Raw genomic sequence first — 23,556 nt, 5'->3', positions numbered from 1 at the left:
TATTGGAACATTAGTATTGCATTGTCCTCATTTCTAATTATGCCAGTTTCCTTCACAGAAAACCAATCCTGGCCTCTAGGAGCTTACAGTTGAATTTAGAGTAACATCTACCATTTGAGTGGTTACGGTGTGCTGGGACCCCACTAAGTAAGCCCTTCTGCACATTCTCCTTCCCCCTCCCACCAGTTCTGCTGGTGCATTTTGTCAGCTCCAAGCATGTCTTAGAGATGGCAGACTGGTTATCCAAACAAACTCCCTACTCTGGGACTCTCTAACCTAACTCAAGTCTTTCTGAGCAGGAAAATTCAACTTTCAGGCTTACCATCTCATGATATACAGTTGATAAAATAAAATTGATAATAATAAAAATGATTTTTGTGTTTAGTGTGTAACTGGTGCTGGCCAGCATTCCCCGAAACCTGAGGTTGCAGGTAAACAGAGAACTGACACCAGGTAGGGGATCTGCAGCCTAGCGGGTGGTTGAGACCTTTTCCCACTGCCCATGGCAGAAAGGGCCTGTTCCCCACTAAGTTCTCTTCATCTTTTGCAAACTCTAGATTTACCTCCATTAAAAAAGATAGTTTGATTTAATGAGGATAGTTGACAGAATTCAAAAGCCATAAAAGACAAAGAGCCAGTTGGATAGGATAAAGCTAGAGTCCCCAACGTTAGTTGTAACCTAAAGGCCATCTTGCCACTTGCCCTGCCTGAAGTCCCTAGACTTCCAGAGCTCAGAACTATGAGAAGCAGTGGGCTCAGGAACCTCAGTGCTGTTAACCCTGGCAACCACACCTTAGGTTTATTTCCAAGAGGATGGCTCAGCAGCCAAGACAATTTGCTTCCAAAATTATGGTGTGGCAAATTTCATTGCTTGGGAGCACAATGGTTTTTTTCACATACCTTCAGCACTTATTTGTGAATTATAGGAACTGATTATCATCACTTGACATCTCTCTATCTCCAAAACACAAGATTCATTAATTGTGTCTTTTTAGAGTCCTGTATATTTTGAACACTATACATAATTTATTCACAAAGGGAATGGGTTAGAGATACACATGCGGGTTTTTTTTTTTTTTTCTTTTAAGTCCATGTTATTTCAGCAAAAACAACTGATTGATTGATGCAGTGATTCTTTTCCAGAATAAAGCCGACTTTGGCTCAGGTCTTAATCCCTAAGAGTACATAGCTTTAACTCTTGGTTTCCCAGGAAAGCCCTCAGTAATTCTGTATGGCTGTGACTGCCGCCTTGCCCTGTGACACTCCCACCCTGGGTTTTGGCGGCTTGTCTTGTACATGCTCCTTGTCCAACCTGACAACTTCATTAAAGAACATTCACATTTGTAAACATGCTGGCTTTTGAAGAAGATGCAAAATTTCCCTTCAGAACCTGTAGCCTTACTCTGTTGGCTGAACTACACAGAGGGAGATAACCTATTTACATACTAAAAAGGTCAGTGTTGGACAGTCAGCACTTAGAGAGGCATTTGCTGCTGTTTGCAACTGCAGTATAAGAATCTGGGAGGAGGCTGCAATTTTGCTGTCTCTTTATCTATGTAGACAGCAGGCATTGGTAAATCTACAGGACGTCTGTGCTGAGCAGCCAGGGAGGGGATGAGTAGGTTCTTTCACAGTTTAGACCCTCTCTGATTACTGTCTGGTACCATGCGAAGTGCAGGCCAACTTCACCTGCTAAAAACAGTTAATTTGAGATGGAAATATTTGCATAATAGCTGTTCTCACTCAGGTTAGTAAAACCCAAATTATCATAATAGACTTTAAATCATGTAGCAACTGCTTACTTAACCTCCATTTGCATTAGGAAAGGTAGGCTTTTAGAGGGCTTAAAACATTTCCTTTTGTGGCCTCTTTCTTAAAAGTCTTAAAATATCAACAACTTTATTTTGCCAATCTATATTGAAAACATCTTTAAAAATATCATAAAGGCATGCGTTTTCTCTGAAATTGCTATAACGTTTTTGCTCTTACCCATTTTGTGCGAAATATCAGGGTACTGCGATCCATGCTTCCCCGTAAAACGTTGGGTATAACATAAGAGTAGTGCCACCTGTGAAAGTGGAAAAGGAGTTCAGAAAGACTGGGGAGAGAAGCAGGAGGTGAAAGGAAGTCTTACTTCTTGGTGATAGCAGCCAGTCTTGGGCAAACAACAGCCAGCGGCCGTTTGTTGTTGTTCATGCCATAGACTCAACCGCGGCACATTCAGAGGTTTTGCTCTGAAAAGAGAGCACCCTTTTAGGAGTGCCTGTGTGTGTGGGCCGTTGTATAGTGGGACTTCTTTCCACAAGTATCCGTGAGGTCATCCTGGCCGGCTGGGAGCCATAGCAGCAGCTGCCACCCAGGATCTCAAGAGGACCCTGTACTGTGTTTTATGTTCAATGTCCCCCAGCGGACCTAGGTAGCCAGGTGTAGACCTGGGCTCATTTCTTCTTTGGAGACTTGCAAAGTGGCTTCCAGGAAGAAATCGTTCTTTGTGTGCATGCACATGTCTGTGTGCCCACCTGCTTAATAGTCACAGCAGCGAGGCTCTGTGCTTCCTCTGACCCCTGATTTAAGGAGAGAGGAGCAGGTGGCAGGGACAAGTTAGCTCTTCGTTGGCATCAAACAGTGTATCATAGGTATTATGCAAACCTGCTTATTAACCACTGACTTCAGGGCTTTACGTAACAACTGGTTTTCATGAACATTGTTTTGAAACACAACAGTGGTATTGGCTATGCTGGGGACTCCTAGCAATGATGCCGGGTGACCAGAAGACCAGACTTTCCACTGTGTCTGCACTTTACCTAACTTGACTCTGGACTCAGTAATGAGAGGCTGACCTACATGCTGCTCACTAATTAGCATGTCTGTGCTTCCCAACTCCTGCCTCTCATAGAATACGTGGCCAAGCAGGCACTACAGGCACTGCTCAAGTCGGTCTTCATGGCATCCCTGTCCACCCACCCTTCCCAGGACCTCCCGCTCGGCAGGGAGCAGCACCGCAAGCTGCTTCCAGGTAGGTGTGGCTGACATCCAGGCAGGCGAGGTGGCCCAATGGACAGTGGATGAGGTGAGTGGAGTTGCTCTACAGCCATGGAATGAGCATGCCCAACTGCTGAGAATTTCTCCTGTGAACTGAATTCAATGTATCAAATTTAAGGGAGAAGGAAGGCATGATACTGAAGAAGTTTGGAGAGCCCGATGTGTGTTGCCCTCCTCTCCCAAACCAAATCCCAGAACCATCTCTGTGCTCCGTGGCCACAGCCCTGGGCTCATCAGTCAGAGGGGCCAAGCCTGCAGCCCCGCACTGCAGATGGAATTTGAGGAGGCCCAGAGGTACAAGCATCCAGTCTGTGTCCTGGAAGCTCCTGTCCTAAGCAGCATTTGCCCTGGGAGAGCACCCACCCTGGGGTGTTATCTGCTCTGAGGGTCTCCCTTTGCTGGTGCCCATGGGGCCCTGAGGACCCTGTGGTCTCACTGCTGAGCAGCTCTGCCCCGCCCATTAGTCCATCTGAAGTCACAGATTTTAAAGGAAATTAGATCACAACATTGCACTAGATGCTGTACCAGAGAGAGAAATGGATTTGATTTTAATATGAACATGTCTTACAATATTAGTTTTTAATAAGGAGCAGGTAGTCCCATTGCTTATTGTTTTTTATTTTTTATTTTTTATTATTTATTTATTTATTTATTTTGGATTTTCAATTACAGTTGTCCCATTTTCCCCCATTTCTCTCCCCCACCCAGCCCACCCCTTCTCCCACAATCACATCCCTCCCAGTTGTCCATGTCCATGAGTCATTTATACACATCCTTTGACTAAACCCTTCCCTTACTTATCCCCCTTCTCTCCCTCCCCCCTCCCCCCTATTGACCCATTGCTTATTGTAATGCTGTAGAAATGCTTCATATTTAAATACAATTATCCTTTAAGGAAGAGGTCTTCGACTGACATTCCTTTTCATAAAGATATTGTCCTTAGTCAGGCCTTAGTTAATTTTTTTAAATAAAGGAAAACCCTGGGTTACTCTAAGAACGATATTAGAGCTGGAGTTAAATTAATCACCAAATGTTCATTGAGCACTTACTATAGTCAACCTAACTTAATCTTGTTTTAATTAAGCCTTCTTTTCCAGCCTTGGACAAGCAGCAGGTAGTGAAGGCCACCCATAGGTCAAGGACTGGAGTGGGCTCTGTTCCCTCCTCTTTCTCCCGGGGACCTCACAGAATCTGCCTGGTGGGTTCTGCAGCCCAGCATCCCTGCCCAGCATATCTTCACGTGGAACAGAGGAACCAGCATATTTTTCCCTGTATACCCTGAATGCCCACCCGTCCTCCACTCCTGCTGATGGTCCTGAGTTCTGATGGTCCTGGTATCAGAGAGTAGATGTGAATACACCAGGAGCTGGCTGGTGTTTGGGGAAATGACTACATGTGATCCTGTTCCTCTAAGAGCATGCAGAGTCTGGTCCTCTACCTCCATTTATGAATTTTTACCAATTTACAAAGTATGCATCAGCTTCATGGCCAAGCTGACTGAATTAAAATCCATTTTGTCTATAATCAAATCATGTATGGTTTTGCCCTTGAGACAACACTGAACATAATGGAGAGCTGGACTGAGAATACAATGGCAAGTTACTGGTTCCTGCCTTTCAAGCCATTCATCTGCGTTTTACCTTTTTTAAAGACTGTGCTCCTGGCCCCTTTTCTTAAGACTGAAAGTGACTGTGCTCCTGGCCCCTCCTACTCACTGTACTACTCAGAAGGATGTCATGGGAGGGTAGCCACCTGGATCCAGCCCTACATGTATATACAGAGCAACTGCATCCTGAGAATAAGTGGACGTGGTAGAGAAGGAAGAATCCCGGGTGTGTCTCCACCCAACTTACAACAGTCCCTGGCTCCCCAACAACATCCTCAGCATATTGCTGAGCCCTCCATGGGCTGTCCTCACCTGCAATTTCAGTCTGACGTTCCACCCCACCTCACCGGGTCATCCCACCCCAGCCTATAAAATCTTGCTCCTCCACAGCCCCACATGTTGTTCTCCTACTTGCACAGTTGCTATCACTGCCTCAAACACCTCCCTCCTCCAACACACACACACACACACACACACACACACACACACACACACACATGCCTGCTGCCACTAGCAGCCATTAGCTCAGTGCACACTTCTACAGAAGCCTCTGGACTGAGTTACACATCCTCTCAGTGCTCCCATTTCATCTGTGTCTTCTGTCACTGCCCCTGCACTTGCATGTCTAACCCCTAACCAGAGGAGGACTCAAGATCTTATTTCACTCACTGGACATGTATCTTGAGAACCTCTTGCTAAACCTGGCACTTAATAAATAACAGTGAGCATGTATTGAATGAATGTTGAATGACAAGGGCATCGTGAGCTGGATTTTGAAACCAAAAGTGGGATATATCTAAGCAGAAGAAATAAGGAAAGCCATTCCGGTTCCCATTCCAAAAAGAAGGGAACACCAGGAGGTTGCATGGGAGAGGTATGATGTCTGCAAGGATCACCGATACACACCATACCCTTTACTAACATTGATAATGATAGCAAACGGTATTAATATAATGACAGTAAGGCAATTAGTCATTTTTCCCATTTTATAGATAGGAAAATTGAGTCACCAGAGACTAAGTAACTTCCCTGGTCGGTAGTGAGAGCCAGGTCTAGAGCTGATGTGTTACCCACCATGCATGCACACTGCAGGCCTAGGTACAGAGAACAGTGACCTGGGATGGCAAAGATGGTCAGAGCTTGAGGCCAGGCACTGGACATCTGTGTTAGTCAGGGGGTACTCTGAGCTATTGTAGGTTCTTAATGCAGAAAGCCGCTTTGTGAAGATGGTGCTTCAGGAAGATGAGAATGGAAAGATCTACAAAAAGGGTAAGAATGAGAAGAGGCCAAGGAAAGGGAGACAACCAGAAGACACCACCACATCCCCAGAGTGGAATAATCAGGGCCTGGACTGGACAGAGCCATGAGAAGAACCACCCAAATCCAGTGACATTTTGAAGTCAAAATCAACAACACAGGAATAGATCAGATACTGAGATGAAGAGGTGAAATTAGCCAAATGTGATTTCATGCAGAGTCTCAGTACTACAGAGTTTAGAAGTTAATTAGGATAATCGTGTGAGAAAGTCCTGGGCCTCAGAGTTCATCTGGAAGAATGGGAAAATAGTGGTACCATCAAAAGAAATGAAACTTTGGAGGAAGGACCTAGTTTGGGGGCAGAAGGAGAAGGAGATGAGTTTAACATGGGACAGTGTGAGTTGGAAACCCCTGTGGATTACACCAGTGGGTGTGGAACAACCCTTTCAGGGGTGGAAGTACAGGATGACAGCAAGTGCTCACCAAGCACATGATTGTCCGGAGAGCTGCAAGGATGGAGATCAGCAGGACCAAGTTAGGCTGTGCAGGGGAAGTGTCTGAAAAAGAGGCACTCTGAGGAGAGGTGGGGGGTGTCATGAAAGACAAGTGTCAAGCAGAGGTGCTGCGAGTGTTCAAGGCCACAGGGCGGATGCCAGATTGGAGTCAGGGTTCCTGCCTGAGGCTGTGGAAATGGGCTTCAGGGGATTTGGAAAAACTGTGTACAACAGGTGAGTTTTTTGCCTTAAGAAGAGGGCCAAAAATAATAAAAATTCTATTAACTTTTCGAAGTGGGGGTGGGGGACGAGGCACCATCTAAAGAGAATAGGAACGACTGTTTTAGGAACATGAAGCAGTGAATAGGAAATTTGCAGGGGGCCTCTAATCTGGCAAGTTTCAAGTCTGGCACTGAACAGAAGTGAGAGATTAGAGGGTGATTAAAGGGAAGTAGACTGTTCAAGGGCAGGTCTCACCAGGCTAAAGAAGGTCTCAAAAGGGAAATACATCCATGAAGATGAGGGCACTGCTTCCTGCGATCTCTCTAATGGGTACATGTGGACTTCCAGCCTTTATCTCTGGAAGAGCCCTTAGAGATTTTCTAGATTAAAAATAAAGCAACCATTGGAGAGGCTGCTTCAGAAAGTTCCCCTGCTCCCAGTGCTTCCTTCACCATGGCCTCCCTCAGGGATGCATTCCAGAGAAAACTGTTTGGGCAGTTTTCTAACTTATAGACCTTAGCCTCGGTATCTACCTAACAAGAGGCTCTCGAGGGCCTGGACCACGTCCTAAATTTCTTTCACTCTCCTCACACTCTATAACACATTTCCTGGCAACAAACTAGGTCCTCCAGCAGAATCGTTAGTTTGTAGTGTGGGTTTCGTTATGGTCCTATTTGTGTATATTTGAAAACAAAGCAGTCCTCAAAGGGAGTTCACTTAGGGGGCACTCCAGAGAGTACCAGCAACCAAGTTTATGACTGTTACATACACCACGTTAAAAATGGCATGCAGGTAGTAAGGATTCAGAAAGGCTGTTTGAGGCCAGTGGGCACATTTTGAGGAGGAAATTTTTATGTGCTCCATCCCTGTTGGAGAGGAACCGCAGCAGTCTGGGACAGGGCCCATTGAAGGTGGACGTGTGTGTCTGTGTTAACGCCTGGTCAGTGGGACTTAAGGTGAGTGGCCAGCTGTGATAGAAAATGGAGCCACACAAGAACTTACCCTTTTGTCTGCCTTTCTGGCCTGAGAGGAAGCCCTCTGTTCTGCTCTGCTCTGTGTCCTCTGGGAAGAAAAGCCAGCCCAGGCAGGGCCTTCTGACATGTTCCAGAGCATGGGAGTTGGCTTTTAACTCCTCTGTCACTGTGGCTGTTTCTACTGGAGCACTGTTTGTCAAAGCACAGGTGGACTTTAAAGTCAATTTAGTGGTTCTAAAATGAAAGACAAAGGTGTAGATGAAAGTGGATAATTGTAGGAAAGTTCATTGTTTTGTGAAACCTTTATTAGAAGTGGGTGGGTGTATGCACACATTCAAGTTATTGTCATTGTGAAGTGTATTTCTTACTCTGGGTCATGGGAATATTTTATAGAAGAGTGTAGGTGTTTAAGAGTAGGGACTAAAATATCTTTATATCATTTTACATTTTTATAACGAAGTCTCTTGCCCAGAATAGGTCTCTGACAAATGTGTGAGTGAGTGAATGGGGAGATGAATTTTATGCAGTAACCTTCTGCCACGTATCCAGGGGAACAAGAGGGCCGTATGTGACATGTATACACATTACAGCTGCAAGTGTGACTCAGGCATGTATGGTTCACATATGGGTATTTGTATTTCTTATTGTCATAAATGCTGTTTAAAGCAGCATGTAGAAATCACCCCAGCCTCAAGTAAGTGTTCCCTAAATATCCATTAACTTTAAAAGATGGCGGTCACTCTAAAAGCAATCCTTACACAGGAGGGAGTGTTTTGAAAAATTCAGAGTATTGCTAACTAAGCGTAGCAGCCTTATACCATCGAGCCCTCAAAAAAAGCAGGGGAGCAAATAACAAACACCACTTTTAAAAAATGAGACTTGGACTGGAAACATGGTACCCAGTAGACTTTGAGCCAGTACAATCAGGCACACAGCTATAGGCTCAGCAAAATAGAAAACACCAGCATTTGGAAAGATTTAGGGAAGCAACATCTCCACTGAAGAAAACAAGACCTGCTGAGCTCCAGGAGGATTCCCAGAAAAGTAGGTCACTGGGGGAAGTAAGTTGGGTAAAGCAATGGACCCATCTAAGAGCCTGCACAGTGCCATCTTTCCTAGCCTTTTCCAAACTGCTGTGTCATTCCTAGAATTAACTTACTCAGAGTCCTTTCAAACCAAAGCTGGGACTTTAACTGTGGACACTGTGCTCCAGGACCTCAGGGAATCACCCGACATCACCCCCTCACCAGATGTGCTTCCTGAAACCAAGGCCAAGGTCGCCCACCCCCAGACTCAGAAAGAGCTGCCATTACCTCAGAAAAGCAGGCAGGTCCTCACAGCCATCTTGGGTGGGTACAGATGGATGGGAGTTTCCTCTTTCATAGAGGTTGCTCACATCTACCTGAACAGTTCTCCACATTTACCACAAACTTGAGAGGATGAGAGGGAAACTCTGATACTGTATGGTATGTTAAGGCTCATCACTGTACATTTAGAAAATTTGTATCAAAAAAATACAGTTTCTTTTTAGGGGACTAAATGCTGTCTAACAGTACTAAATAATGACACTGAATAATGATCAAAGCCTTCGGATATTTTAAAATTCTGGCCAGAAAAATCTGCCTCAATAGATTTCATGGAACTTGTTCTTCACTTTGGAAAAAGAAAAACAGATCGAATAGAATCAGAATCTCTTTCCAAAAAGACAGAATTTCAGACACACGGTAAAGCAGACTAGATGTCACTGCCCCTGCCATCTGAGGAAGACAGACTAAATGACAGCAGAGGCAGGACAGTGAGAGGCTGCACTGACACCAAGCTCAGGACACCCTTGCTCAGCAGCACTGGTGTGTTTGCTCTTGAGTTTAACACATTATTGATTCCCATTTAAAAATCCAATCTACCTTTGCCATGGACAATGATTTCTTGGCTAACAATACTAAGAAGGTGGAATGTGATCCTTTTCATTTGCTTGCTCAGAAAAGGACATTTTAACCCATGCAAACCATCAAAACAACACACAGCCTTGTGCTGCGAGCAGAAGTTCTGGAGCATGTTTTTAAAAAGCCATCTCTCCACACACTTCACTTGGCCTGCGGCCAAGGCGTGGTCATGGGTGGCTCCAAGGCTCCCTGGGGCCTGCTGGTACTGGAGACTTCAGTCCTCCTCTCCTGCCTTTCCTGCCTCTCCTGCCCAGCAGCTGTGGCCAAACTGGGCTCTACTTAGGATGACACACAGGCTGTGCATCCTGCTTGTGGCCCTGGTCCTGTGAGGCTTTGTGTTGAGGTCTCCTCCATACCACCACCCCAAGTTGCCCCCTGTGGAAAACAGAATTTAAAAAAAATGAGTATAGAAGAAGGAGCCTCTGGGACATCTCCAAACATACCAACATCCAAATTATAAGGGTTCCCATCTCAGCCACCACCTCCCTGTGGAGTGTCTGCTAAGAACCCACCTGAGATGCCATCTGTCCCTTCAACAAGCCCATAGCCTTCACACATCTCTTCTGGATTGTAGCATATTGGACCATGCACATGGTGACTATTAAGTCCTTTACTAGACATTTTCCCCCTATCTTCCCACCACTAATCAAACCTAAAACTCAATGAAAGTTGAGGCTCGACCTGATCACAGGCCCAACTTTCCCAATGCCCAGCAGAAGCCTCACACTTAGCCCTGGTTGGGACATGGCCAGAAGAGCAGCCTAGGGAATGAGGGGATGGTAGCCACCCCTCAGTGTCCTAAGCCCCAGAAATACTGTAAGCCCTGCTGCTACCTGCCCCAGTGACCATGTCTCAGTATTCCAAGGCTTTCCGCTGCTCCCTGAAAATACCAAACACATGCTCTATACATTCAGTCTGCCTGGGAAACAGAAGACCACATTAACCAACAGCCTTGGCTCCCTGGGTGCAATGGCTGGGAATTGTAAGGGAGAGGAGGCTAGACAGAGGCACGCCCAAACCACCCAGAGGCCCCTAAGGCTTGAAGATGCTATTGTGCAGCAGCACAGGGTCTGGTTTTTCTTTTTAATTCTCATCACCCCACACTTCAGGGTGACTGTAAGTGACTCATGATAAAATATACTTGTGGCATCAGGGGTGAGTAAAGCAGACATCAGCATGCTGATTACCCCTAAAAAGAAATCTTCATATTAGACTGAACATAGCTGCAAGTGGACAGAGGACAGAGCTCTAAGGTGCACATACAGAGGTGTCAGGTGCTAGGTTCACCCGGTGGGTGTTGGCTGGGCCACTCTGTAAGGTGGAAATAAGCCAACCCTGTGCTGTTCTTTTCTGCTTGAAGTGCAGAGAGGGGTTCACACCTGCTCACATCTTCTGGAGCACCTGCAGGGGACAGGTACTCCCAGAGCTCTTTGACTGTAGAACATGCCCTGAGCTACCCGTCCTTCTCCATGAGATACAGGAGAGAAGGGCAGGTGCACACAATTTAGTCCACACCAGAGGCAGAGAGCTAAAAAGAAAGAAAAAAAAAAAAACCAACGAGACAGTTCCTCCTAGAAATATCTCCTCCCGGATCCCTATGCCACTACTTTCTAGCTTGCCTCTTGCACCTTGCTGCAGCAGTGCCAGACTTCCCAGAAATGGCTAGGACCCTGTCATCATCCTGGATGTTGGGAGTCTGCACTTCATCCCATTTGCTCAATCAGCTCCTCAAAATTATCACTCAGGAACACTCAGTGGCTTCCTGAGCTTATAGCCAGAGCTTTACCTGACCTCTCTTATTAAAAGGAGTTCAAGCATGGGGGTGGAGAGGGAAGGAATAGGTAAGGCTGTGAAATTGAGCCGAAGCAACTGTTTTTCCAGACCTCTGGGTTGGGAGTCAGAAAACTTGAGTTCCAAAGCTACCTTTGGCACTTAATGGCCATGCACAACCTTAAGGAAGTTGTTTAAGCTTCTTTGGGCTTCAACTTTGTAATTATTTACATCAGAATTCACTTTTCATTGATTCCTTGAGTCCCTGTTACTAGCCAGGCACCAAGTGGACACATCCTCATTGTCTCTTGACAGTCACTATGATGAGTACCATGCACAGGTCCCTCCCCTCCCCTCCTCTCACCCACAGGGTGGATGGGAAGATCAGATGAGGGAAGGATATAGAATGCTACAACTCCACACAGATGGAGACAGTCATTGTCATCATGTAGGTCAGCCTGGAGGTAAAAGGCCAGAAAAGATACTAGGGGCTGATCTAATTTCTGAGCTGGCACATGTTAATGTGACTTGATAGTTACTATTTAAATCCCAAGTGTATGAGGGATTTGGAGTATATTTTAGTCCAATGTTGAATTACTATGACCCAAGAAATTATTTCAGGTGCAATTTTTTTAAAGCAGGCTTTCATTTGCATTGTAGGTGGCTGAGTTTGTAAAGTCTCTGCTGGGCTATGAGGAGCATGCCAAGTGCTTCAAGACAGAGGTAAGAAATGTAAAATTACATATTCATTTCTATACTTCTAGGGCTGGAAGGTCTTTGTTTCCATTTATTTAAGTATAAATAAGGGCAGTTTGTGAGGCAACAGAAAAGGGCTCCTGCAGGAAAGAGCCCAGAAGTAGACTGGGCACAGCAGGCCCAACCTCTGTCTCCAGCTCATCTTCACTTGCTGTGCTTGGCTCACACAGCATGCTGAGGAAATAGACTGTTTGAACACATTAATTAATTAATACTCATAAGTGTTATGAAGCCCCTGCACTGTGACTTTAGACTATACTGAGGGTAGGGAGGAATGCTACCACGTGACTGTCCTGGAAAGGAGAGGGGAGGAAAAGTGGGACCATACTATGGATCCCTGCTCTTCAGCTGCTTCAGGGGGATGCAGAGAAGCCACAAACCTTTCTGTGAGGTTTCTGCTTCCTGCTTCTTCTTAGTTATTAGTATACCAAGCTGCTTAACATTTGCCCTGTAATTAATATCCATAGCTGTAGGGGCTTCAGAAGGGACTGGAGCAGCTACAGATCATAATGCAGATAACAATGATAGTGATGGTTTATGGTGGGTTTGCCATGTGTCAGGACCCATGTAATCCCTGCACAATTGTTGTCCTTGGCTCCTCAAGAATCTACAGAGCAGTTCACCGGTGAGGAACTTAAGGCATCAGGAGGAAGGGGTGGCGAGGTTCCAGCCCGCATCCATCTGGTTCCAGAGCCTCCATCATTGCTCTAGTACACTCCAAGAACCCTGTCTTCCTAGAGGTTCCAGGAAGCAACACATGCTCCCTCTCGGGAGGTTGGGGCATGCATGGCTCATGGGAAATACTCTGAGTTTGGGGGATCCCTCAAAGCCCCGCAAGCCCTGTATTTCCAGGGAATTCAGCATCAGAGTCACTATGGTGTCAATCTGTGTAGCTGCTGTGGAAACCTGGTCTTTTTCTGGTTCTATCTGGGCCCAGCAGAACTTAACCATTGTGGCCCAACCTCACACACAGTCCACTCTGCATGGAGCAACATCCAAAGGCTCACCATGTCTACAAACGTCTTTGCAGGTCAAGCTACTGAAGCTTAGCACTTATGACTAGAAGTGTCACCATGGGCACATTGCTTAAGCTCTCTCATCCCTCCACTTTAAACACAGAGTTCTGTGAGGGACTCTTTAAGGATTAGGATGAGTAGGTTTAAAGTATCTGGCTCAGCTCTTGTTCCAAACTTCGGGCTTAATAATTGACAGTCATATAGGCTGGGGAGTCTCCTCTGGAGGCCAACAAGCCCTGCCTGTAATCCCAACATCATATCTGAGAAGCTGTGTGACTTCAGGCAAGTCATTAGGCTTATTGACTGTAGATTTTCTCACTCACCTTATTGGGTTAAGAAGATTAAGCACATAGAAGAGATTAGAGTGTAGCTCCATAAACATTAACAGTTATTATTGTCACCATCACCATCATCATTGCCTTATTCTTGGACAGTGACAATTTGGCCAATAGATTGTGCCTGAAAACCTGAAACTACTGGAGCTGAACCAGGTTAGGGTATGAAAGTAGGGAGCTTCTCTCCTCTGCTGTGGGAAATATACTTTGTACCCCATGGGAAAGGTATTGCATTCTCTGAATGGATCCTTCTTCAGGCAATATAACATACATGTACAGGAAGCTTTTTAAAACTCTTAACACTTCACCAGAGATTCCCAGGTGATCCCTTCTTCTTCAGTGAGATGTTAATACTGAGGGTTTGTATCATTAATTAAAAGGGGTTAGAACCATGGAGTCAGGTTCATGGAAGGGTGGTACCATAGAAAATCCTCTAGTTCTGTCCTTTTGGTTCTGGAACCAGGACTCATTGTGAGCCAGTCTGTGTAAATAGTTACCTGGGCACAGGACCCGCCACAGTCTCCAGAGACCACACCAGGGCCTCGAGAAGCCATGAAGCAGCTGCAGATGGCCCCTGCCATCCCGTGCCTCTCAGAAGAGCTATTACATCTCAAACTGAAGTGTGTTTTAAAAGCTAATACAATATTCCCTCACTTATCATGGGTATTATGTTCTGGGCCACGCCCCAACCCCCACCCCCCGCGGTAGGTGAAAATCCACGAAGTAAAAATCTTACATTTATTTTAGTATTTATATATATTTTAAGGCTTTATAAACCCTTCCCACACACTTATAAACCATTCCCACTCCCTTATTAACCTATCCCACTCCCTTATTAACCTTTTCCACACTTTTATAAACACTACTTATGTTCTTTTTTTAAGTATATTTTATTGATTATATTGTTACAATAGCTCCAATTTTCCCCTTTGCTCCCCTCCACCCAGCAGCCCCCTTTCCCCAGCAATCCGCCCCCCCCGAGTTCATGCCCATGGGTCATACATACAAGTTCTCCCGCTTCACCCTTTCATATATTCTTCTTCTTTTTTCAATAAATAAATAAATAATTATTTTAACAATAAAAAATAACAATCCCTCCCTCTCAGACTTAAGACCTTTTATAATCTTATAAAGGACAATGGGCAAAGGTCTCGAGCTCTTCTAGCTGCTTCAAGCTGGACATTGTTGTTGTCCTACCTACCCTTGGGTCCAGAAATCCCTAATAAGAGTGGGGGTGTGGAGGGGAGGGTGGCCTTCCCACATGGGGAAGGATCGTGCAGACTCCAGGTCAGTTGGCTGTCCCCAGACAATGTCGTGCTTGGTTTAACAGGCTGGCATCCTTGTATTCTGGGAATAACAGATTTGGCAACAGGGTTAAAAGACATCATTCAATCCATAACCACTAGATGACAAAAGGCAGGGATTAATTTTTCAGTGCCCCATATTAGGTAACACAAAGGACTTCTTTGGAGGAAGATGTGCCAGGCACATCTCACCTGTCCAAAAGCCTTTTGCCCAATATACTTAGTTTGGGCTGAGGGAGATATTTTAGGTTTCCCGCCTCTCAGACCTCTGGGCCCTTTCTGTCCAAGACATTAGGATAAAAAAGAGTAACCAGTTTTGTAAAGTGAAGCCCACAAACGACCCATACTTCACCAACCCAGCCACTTAGTTCAGCCAAATCATTGAGTCTCAGGAGGCAGCGCTGCAGACAGGATTAAGTGAGGCCTATACCTACAGACAATCACTCAGGTAATGAGATCATAGGCTTATGCCCTTTGAAAACAGAAAACACATGTTAATTATGTAACATAACCCACAAACAAGTCTCTAAATCTGTAAGACTGTCTTATTGGAAAGACATCCAGTTGCAAGGCATTTGACATTCTTCTTGCCGGTAAATTGAACATCTTTGATGATACCACAGACATAGTTTAACTTTCAAATGAAAACATATTTTAAATGAAAAGAAACTTTAAAGACGGTTAGCTGCACTACTTTATAGTCTACCACTGATCATCGTGATTTTCCTTGAATAACAATTTTTGTTCTTAATTACCCTCCTTGTCATTAATAGGACTGCATTAAGTCTATATTTAATTAATCCTGTTCATTTGCATAAACACAACAAGAGCAGAAAATGATCACTTATGATCTTTAGTTCTGCTTTGCTGGAACTTAAGCAAGGAACATTTAGGGTGACCTTCAGTCTGCCCTTCAGGGCACATTCAGCCCTGCCTGTAAACACCTGTCTTTTCCAAGTCCTTCAGGTTTTCCATTGTACCTTAAGGTCCCTTCTAGCCATCTTTCAGGAAAACAACCTTCATTCCTTCCCCGAAAAGATTACTGTGGACCACACAACCAACCATGGTACCAGGCCTTTTATCTCGTGGGCTTTTATTACCTTCGAAAGTCATTCCCAGTTCCTCAGTGCTTTTTGGTAGCAAAGCCAAGGATGTCTCCTTTAGGAATGACATTTCAGTCAACGTCTTGGTCAAAAAAAAAAAAAAAAAACCTCTATTAGCAACTGGTCTTATTAGTTTTATGCAAAGAAACGTATGTCATTACTTACTTGTTTAGAATGCCAAACTCTGGAGGGATCAGATAGGGAGAAAAATATACAGTGTGAAGGATAATCATTGTCCTTCTAATATTCACTAAACTGGCATTTTCATTCTTCATATTTTCATTTTTCCCCCACTAAAAATTTTTTTTGTTTTCCATTACAGTTATCCCATGTTTCCCCCTTTTGCTTCCCTGCACCGTGTCCCTCCCTTATCCTACATTCAGTCCCCACTCAGTTGTCCATGTCCTTGGGTCATTTATACATGTTCTTTAACTAGACTCTTCCTCTTCTTACCCATTTCTCTGCCTCCCTCCTCCCCCCTTGTTACTGTTAGTCTACTCCTTGCTTACATAACTCTGTTTCAATTTTGCTCATTTGTTTGTGTTGTTCATTAGTTTCCCGTAATAGGTGACAGCATAAGGTATTTTTCTTTTGTTGCCTGGTTTTTGCTAAGCATAATTCTCTCTAGTTCCATCCATGTTGTTGCAAATGGTAGAAGTTCATTCCTTCTTTCTGCTACATGTACTCCATTGTGTAAATGTGCCACAGTTTTTTGATCCACTCATCTACAGATGGGCACTTAGGTTGTTTCCAGCACTTGGCTATTGTAAATAGTGCTGCTATCAACATAGGGGTGCATAGGTTCTTTCGAATTGGTGTTTCAGAATTTTTTGGATATAATCGTAGCAATGGAATTGCTGGTTCAAAAGGCAGTTCTATTTCTGGTTTTTTGAGGAAATTCCAAAGTGTTTTCCATAGTGGCTGCACCAGTCTGCATTCCCACCAGCAATGCACCAGGGTTCCCAATTCTCTGCATCCTTGCCAGCACAAGTTGTTTGTTGATTTGTTGATGATGGTCATTCTGACTGGTATAAAGTGGTATTTCATTGTGCTTTTTATTTGCATCTCTCTGATGGCTAGTGATGTTGAATATCTTTACATATGTCTATGAACCCTCTCTATGTCCTCTTTAGAGAACTGTTTGTTTAGGTCCTTTGCCCATTTTTTAATTGGGTTGTCTGTCTTCTTGGTGTTGAGTTGTATGAGTTCTTTATATATTTTGGAGATCAATCCCTTGTCTGAGATATCATTGACAAATATGTTTTCCCATGTGGTTGGTTTCCTTTTCATCTTGCTGATGTTTTCTTTAGCTGAGCAGAAACTTTTTAGTTTGATGTAGTCCCATTTGTTTATTCTTTCCTTTATTTTCCTTGCCTTAGGAGATATATCAGTGAAAATGTTGCTATGTGGGATACCTGAAATTCTCCTGCCTATTTTTTTCTCTAGGACTTTTATGGTGTCACAGCTTACATTTAAGTCATTGATCCATTTTGAGTTTATTCTGGTGTATGGTGTAAGTTGGTGGTCTAGTTTTATTTTTTTGCATGTCCCTGTCCAGTTCTCCCAACACCATTTGTTGAAGAGACTCTTTTCACTCCATTTGATGTTCCTTTCCCCTTTGTCAAATATTATTGACCATATAGACTTGGGTTTATTTCTGGGCTCTCTATTCTGTTCCATTTATCTATATGGCTGTTTTTATGCCAGTACCAGACTGTTTTGATTACCATGGCCTTGTAGTATAGTTTGATATCAGGTATTGTGATTCCTCCTATGTGTTCTTCTTCCTCAAAATTCCTGTGGCTATTCAGGGTTTTTTTTTGTTCCATATAAATTTTTAAAGTATTTGTTCTGAGTCTGTGAAAATGTCATTGATATTTTAATAGGGATTTCATTGGATCTATAAATTGCTTTGGGTAGTATGGACATTTTAATGATGTTGATTCTTCCCATCCATGAGCATGGTATATGCTTCCATTTATTTGTATCTTCCTTAATTTCTTTCTTCAGTGTTATGTAGTTTTCTGAGCACAGGTCATTTACCTCCTTGGTTAAGTTTATTCCTAAGTACTTTATTTTTCTTGTTGCTATGGTAAATGGGATTTTCTTTTAGTTTCTATCTCTGAGATTTTATTGTTGGTGTGCAAAAATACCTTTGATTTCTGAATATTGACTTTGTACCCTGCTATTTTGCTGAATTCACTTATTAGGTCAAGTAGTTTTTTTGTGGAGTCTATAGGGTATTCTATGTATACTATCATGTCATCTGCAAATAATGACAGTTTTACTTCCTCTTTTTCAATTTGGATGCCTTTTATTTCCCTTTCTTGTCTGATTGCTGTGGCTAGAACTTCCAACACTATGTTGAATAGGAATGGAGAGAGTGGACATCCTTGTCTTGTTCCTGACCTCAGGGGGATTGCTAACAGTTTTTGCCCATTGAGTATGATGTTGACTTCAGGTTTCTCGTATACGGCCTTTATTATGTTGAGGTATGCTCCCTCTATTCCCATTTTGCTGAGAGTTTTCATCACAAATGGGTGTTGTACTTTATCAAATGCTTTTTCTGCATCTATTGATATGATCATGTGTTTTTTGTCTTTCATTTTGTTTATGTGGTGTATTGCATTTATTGATTTGTGAATATTAAATCATCCTTGCATCCCTGGGATGAATCCCACTTGATCGTGGTGTATGATCTTTCTAATGTGTTGCTGGATCTGGTTTGCAAATATTTTGTTGAGGATTTTAGCATCTATGTTCATCAGCGATATTGGTCTGTAGTTTTCTTTCTCTGTTGTGTCTTGACCTGGTTTTGGAATTAGGGTAATACTGGCTTCATAGAACAAGTTTGGGAGTCTTGCCTCTTCTTGGATCTTTTGGAATAGTCTGAGGAGGATAGGAGTTAGTTCTTTCCTAAATGTTTTGTAGAATTCACCTGTGAAGCCATCCGGTCCAAGGCTTTTGTGTGCCGGGAGATTTTTGATTACTGCTTCAATGTCGCTAGTTGTTATTGGTCTATTCAGGCTTTCTGCTTCTTCTTGATTCAGTTTTGGAAGACTATATGTTTCCAGGAATTTGTGCATTTCCTCTAGGTTGTCAAATTTCTTGCCATACTGTTGTTCGTAATAATTTCTTACAATCCTTTGTATTTCTGTGGTATCAGTTGTGATTTCTCCTCTTTCACTTCTGATTTTATTTACTTGGGTCCTCTCTCTTTTTTTCTTGATGAGCCTGGTTAAAGGTTTGTCAATTCTGTTTATCTTTTCAAAGAACCAGCTCCTACTTAAGTTGATCTTTTGAATTGTTAGTTTAGTCTCTATGTCATTTACTTCTGCTCTGATCTTGATGATTTCCTTCCTTCTACTCGCTCTGGGCATTGCTTGTTGTTCTTCCTCTAGTTCTTGTAGCTGTAGGGTTAAGTTTTTTATTAGAGATTCTTCTAGCTTTTTTAGGTAGGCCTGTATTGCTATGAACTTTCCTCTCAGGACTGCTTTCGCAGCATCCCATAGGTTTTTTGTTCTTCTGTGTTCATTGTCATTAGTTTCCAGAAACTTTTTGATTTCTTCTTTGATGTCATTGTTAACCCATTCGTTATTTAATAGCATGTTATTCATTCTCCATGACTTTGAGTGTTTTGGAGTTTTTTCCTTGGGGTTGATTTCCAGTTTTAAGTCATTGTGATCTGAGAAGATGCTTGATGTAATTTCAATTTTCTTGAATCTGTCGAGGCTTTTTTTCTGTCCTATCATGTGGTCTATCTTTGAAAATGTTCCGAGTGCACTTGAGAAGAATGTATATTTTTTTTCTTTGGGGTGATAACTTCTATATATATTAAGTCCATTTGATCTAGAGTGTTGTTCAGTGCATCAATATCTTTGGTGTTTTTTTGCTTCAAAGATCTGTCCATTGTTGACAATGGGGTGTTAAAGTCCCCTACTATGAGTGTGCTGCTGTCTATATCTTTCTTGGAGTCTTTCAAAATTTTCCTTACATATTTGGGTGCTCCTAAGTTTGGTGTATATATATTTATCAGGGTTATATCTTCTTGATGGATTTTTCCCTTAAGAACTATGAAATGTCCTTCTTTATCTCTTTTTATGGCCTTTGCTGTGAAATCTGTTTTGTCTGATGTAAGTATTGCTGCCCCAGCTTTTTTTTATGTCCATTTGCTTGAAATACTTTTTTCCATTCCTTCCCTTTCAGTATGTGTAGATCTTTTGTTCTAAGGTGGGTTTCTTGTAGACAGCATATATGTGGGTCATGCTTTCTAATCCATTCAGCTACCCTGTGTCTTTTGATTGGAGCATTTAATCCATTTACATTTAAGGTTATTACTGATAAGTACTTATTCATTGTCATTTTCCCCCTTTGTACTCGTGTTCCTCTCTGTCTCTCTCTGTTTCTTCACCTTCTTAAAGCAGACCCTTTAGCAACTCTTGCAATGCTGGTTTGGTGGAGATGTATTCTTTTAGCCTTCTTTTGTCTTGGAAACTCCTTATTTCACCTTCCATTTTGAATGAGAGTCTTGCTGGGTAGAGTATTCTTGGTTGTAGGCCTTTGTTTTTCATTGCTTGGAATATTTTTTGCCATTCCCTTCTGCCTTGTAGTGTTTCTGCTGAGAAATCTGATGATAGCCTTATTGGAGCTCCCTTGTATGTTAGTTGTTTCTTTCTTGCTACTTTTAGGATTCTCTCTTTGTCTTTGAATGTTGCCATTTTAATTATGATGTGTCTTGAAGTGGGCCTGTAGGGGTTCATCTTCATTGGGACCCTCTGTGCTTCCTGGACTTGCGTGATTTTTTCTCTCCTCATGTTAGGAAAGTTTTCTGTCATTAGTTTTTCAAAGAGGTTTTCTATCCCTTGCTCTTCTTCTTCTCCTTCTGGAATTCCAATGATACGGATATTATTATGTTTCATGTTTCATGCTGTCTTAGAACCTCTTCAGTCTTGTTCAGTCTTTTTTCGTTTTGTTGCACTGTCAGGGAGTTTTTGTGTAGGTTGTCCTCCAGCTCACTGATCCAATCTTCTGCTTCCTCTAGTCTGCCTTTAATTCCTTCTACTGTGTTCTTCAATTCAGAGATCATATTCTTCATTTCCTCCTGGCTCTCATTGATAGCTTCTATGTCCTTTTTCATGCTCGTGTAATTCTCAGTAAGTTCCTTGTAGTTTTTCTGGAGTTCCTTGTTGTTTCCGCTGAGCTCATTGAGCTTCTCCATAATCCATGTTTTGAATTCCATATCTGATAGTTTGCTCCCCTCTATTTCATTTAGCACTCTTTCTGGGGATTCTACCTTTCCTTTTGATGAGGGGTTGTTTCTCTGTCTCCCCATTTTTGTGACTCTTATTGTTTGTTGGTGCTTCTTAGAATGATCTGCACTTCCTGGATCTGCCCCTGGTGGTGTCAGATCATGTACCAGTCTGACCCTAGGCAGCCTGTCGGAGACTTCCAGAGATCTACTGCCTTTGTCTGACTTCTTTAGTTGTTAATCTATTCAATCTGTGATTAGCCATCAGACTTAAGGACCATGGGTGTGGCAGCTTAATTCCTGTAGGCAGGGCTTTTGCTTCCCCTCAGGCTGACGCCACTCAGAGGGGAATGGTCTGCCTGCAGTATTGGGGATGAGTCAGCACTGGGACCCAGTCGGCTGCTCCCCCAGTTCTCCCCTCAAAGTCACCATGCCAAACTCTCCCCAAGTGTCTCCAGTCCTCTCTGCCTTCCCTCTGCTTGAGCCCAGGGTAAGTGGGGGCCAAAATATTTTCGCATGTGATCCACTTAAGAGGTCTTTTTCTCTCTGTGTTTCCCTCCAGCTAGCAGGAAACCCTGTGGCTTTTTGCTTTTCACAGCTGCTTACTATTTTACTTTCCACTCTGTTGCTGTAGGTTGGGAAGCCCAACTGGCGGTTTAGACCTTGCCCTTCTCAGGGGGAACCCCTGCTGCTGAGCTGTTTCTCAGTCCTTTCAGCTGCCACCTGTGGGAGCCCAGCCAGCCCTTTCACGTCTCCACACTCCTTACTGGTCATGTTGTGATGTAGAGGTCTTTACTGTCTCTCCGTGGTTATAAGACTTCTCTCCAGCTATTGTTTGGTTGGTTATTCCAGATGATTTCTCCAAAATTTAGTTGTAAATGCAGACTGGACCTGGGAGGAGGTTAGTGTAGCTTCCACTTACTCTTCCGCCATCTTTGATCTCTCACTACTTATGTTCTTAAACATAGTCTACACTCTTAAACCTACGTAACTTTAACAACAGACGTATACAGTACCGCTAAATCCCGCGATATAGCGAAAAATCCATGATAAATAATTAAATATAATATTTTTAAAAATCCCGCAATACAGTGAGGCTATGATAAGTGAACTGCTATATAGGGAGGGACTACCGTAAATAAGGCTTTTATGCTTTATGCATTGCTGCTTATTATAGCATTTATCATTGAAAAAAATTAAAATATAGGAAAGTTAAAAGGAGAAACTAAAATTCCCACCACTATTTAACTAGCCAAAGATAATTTCTCTTAACATCTGGTACAAAGATTTCAAGCAGTTTAATTATGTATATGTATATATACACTCATGCACATTTAATTTTACAAATTAAAACTGAGATCTTTCTATATCATCACATCATGTTTTGTTGCTTAACAATTCATGAAAAATTTCCCAAATCATGTGATTAATTGAGATGAATTTTGGCAACCCTATCCTAGGTGAGACCATAATTTATTTACTTCTGTTATTTTTGAGATGCTAGGTTGTTGTCAATAATTCACTATTATAAATAACACTAGAGTGTACACATTGCACATTGTCTTCTTGGGGAAAATTACTGGAGGTTTATTGGTGGATGACAGGGGTTATTTTTAAGGCTCTTGATACAAATTCAGGCCAACATTTTTAAAATGTAAAAATAGAAACTTAGCCTGGAAGCAGTTAGTGTATATTGAATTTATATATAACATAGTGAACACCTTTTTCATTTAACTTAGCTTCAGAGTCCTGGGGTGGAGGGTTGGAACTCAGGCTTGTGAGGGGTGCCATCAGTCTTCACTGTCACTGAGCTCTGCAGGGAGGCCAGGACCTCAGGTTCAAGTCCCACAGCTCAGTACCCAGGAGTCACAAGAGGGTAAGTGGCTTTAATGGCTTTTATTTTTATTTCTGTTTATTTGTTTACATGCAGCAGATTGATGGCAAAGCCTTCCTGCTTCTGACACAGATGGACATTGTCAAGGTGATGAAGATCAAACTGGGCCCAGCACTGAAGATTTACCATTCTATCCTCATGTTCAGGAATTCTCAGGACTTCACTGAAGAAGATACTGTCTTAGGCTAAGAAGTCAGGGGCTAAACACACCCCTTGAGCTACTGTCTCACTGGGACCTGGTTCTTTCAGCAATTAAGTTGACCCACATTGATTTGATTTTAATGTCCCCATGGTCATATCCACATTTAATCTCGACCTTTTAAATGGCTGTGGCTTTTATGTTTAAAGGATTTTATTGGTTGATCCAGTGCCAACAACACTGAAGCCAGGCACATGTATGATTTGTGGATATATTTACCTTCAGTGGGGTCCTTTCAGCTCTGATGTTTTGCTACAAACAAACCAAACAAGCCACCACATACACCTCTATTCTCCATCACCATAAAAGAAGCCATTTCCCATTTTGAAAGCATAAAACTCTCCAGTGGTAAAAGGGTAGAAAAATAGAATTCATAAGTACATTGCTAATGTT

At 42.9% G+C, this 23,556-nt stretch overlaps 1 protein-coding gene across 1 annotated transcript in view; it reads left to right on the top strand.

The window, feature by feature from the left end:
* The window catches only part of L3MBTL4 (L3MBTL histone methyl-lysine binding protein 4), a 434,331-nt gene extending 411,163 nt beyond the window's left edge, over positions 1-23,168 (top strand). The window contains 4 exon segments of the mRNA XM_090285146.1: positions 2,897-3,018; positions 3,020-3,070; positions 11,969-12,031; positions 23,001-23,168. Of these exon segments, the coding sequence (XP_090141272.1) occupies positions 2,897-3,018; positions 3,020-3,070; positions 11,969-12,031; positions 23,001-23,168 (404 nt within the window).
* Positions 23,169-23,556: the final 388 nt, after the last annotated feature.

This window comes from Furipterus horrens, unplaced genomic scaffold, assembly GCF_987537825.1.
Source record: "Furipterus horrens unplaced genomic scaffold, mFurHor1.1.pri manual_scaffold_8, whole genome shotgun sequence".
Taxonomy (NCBI): domain Eukaryota; kingdom Metazoa; phylum Chordata; class Mammalia; order Chiroptera; family Furipteridae; genus Furipterus; species Furipterus horrens.
This window is presented reverse-complemented; position numbering and strand designations above follow the sequence as displayed.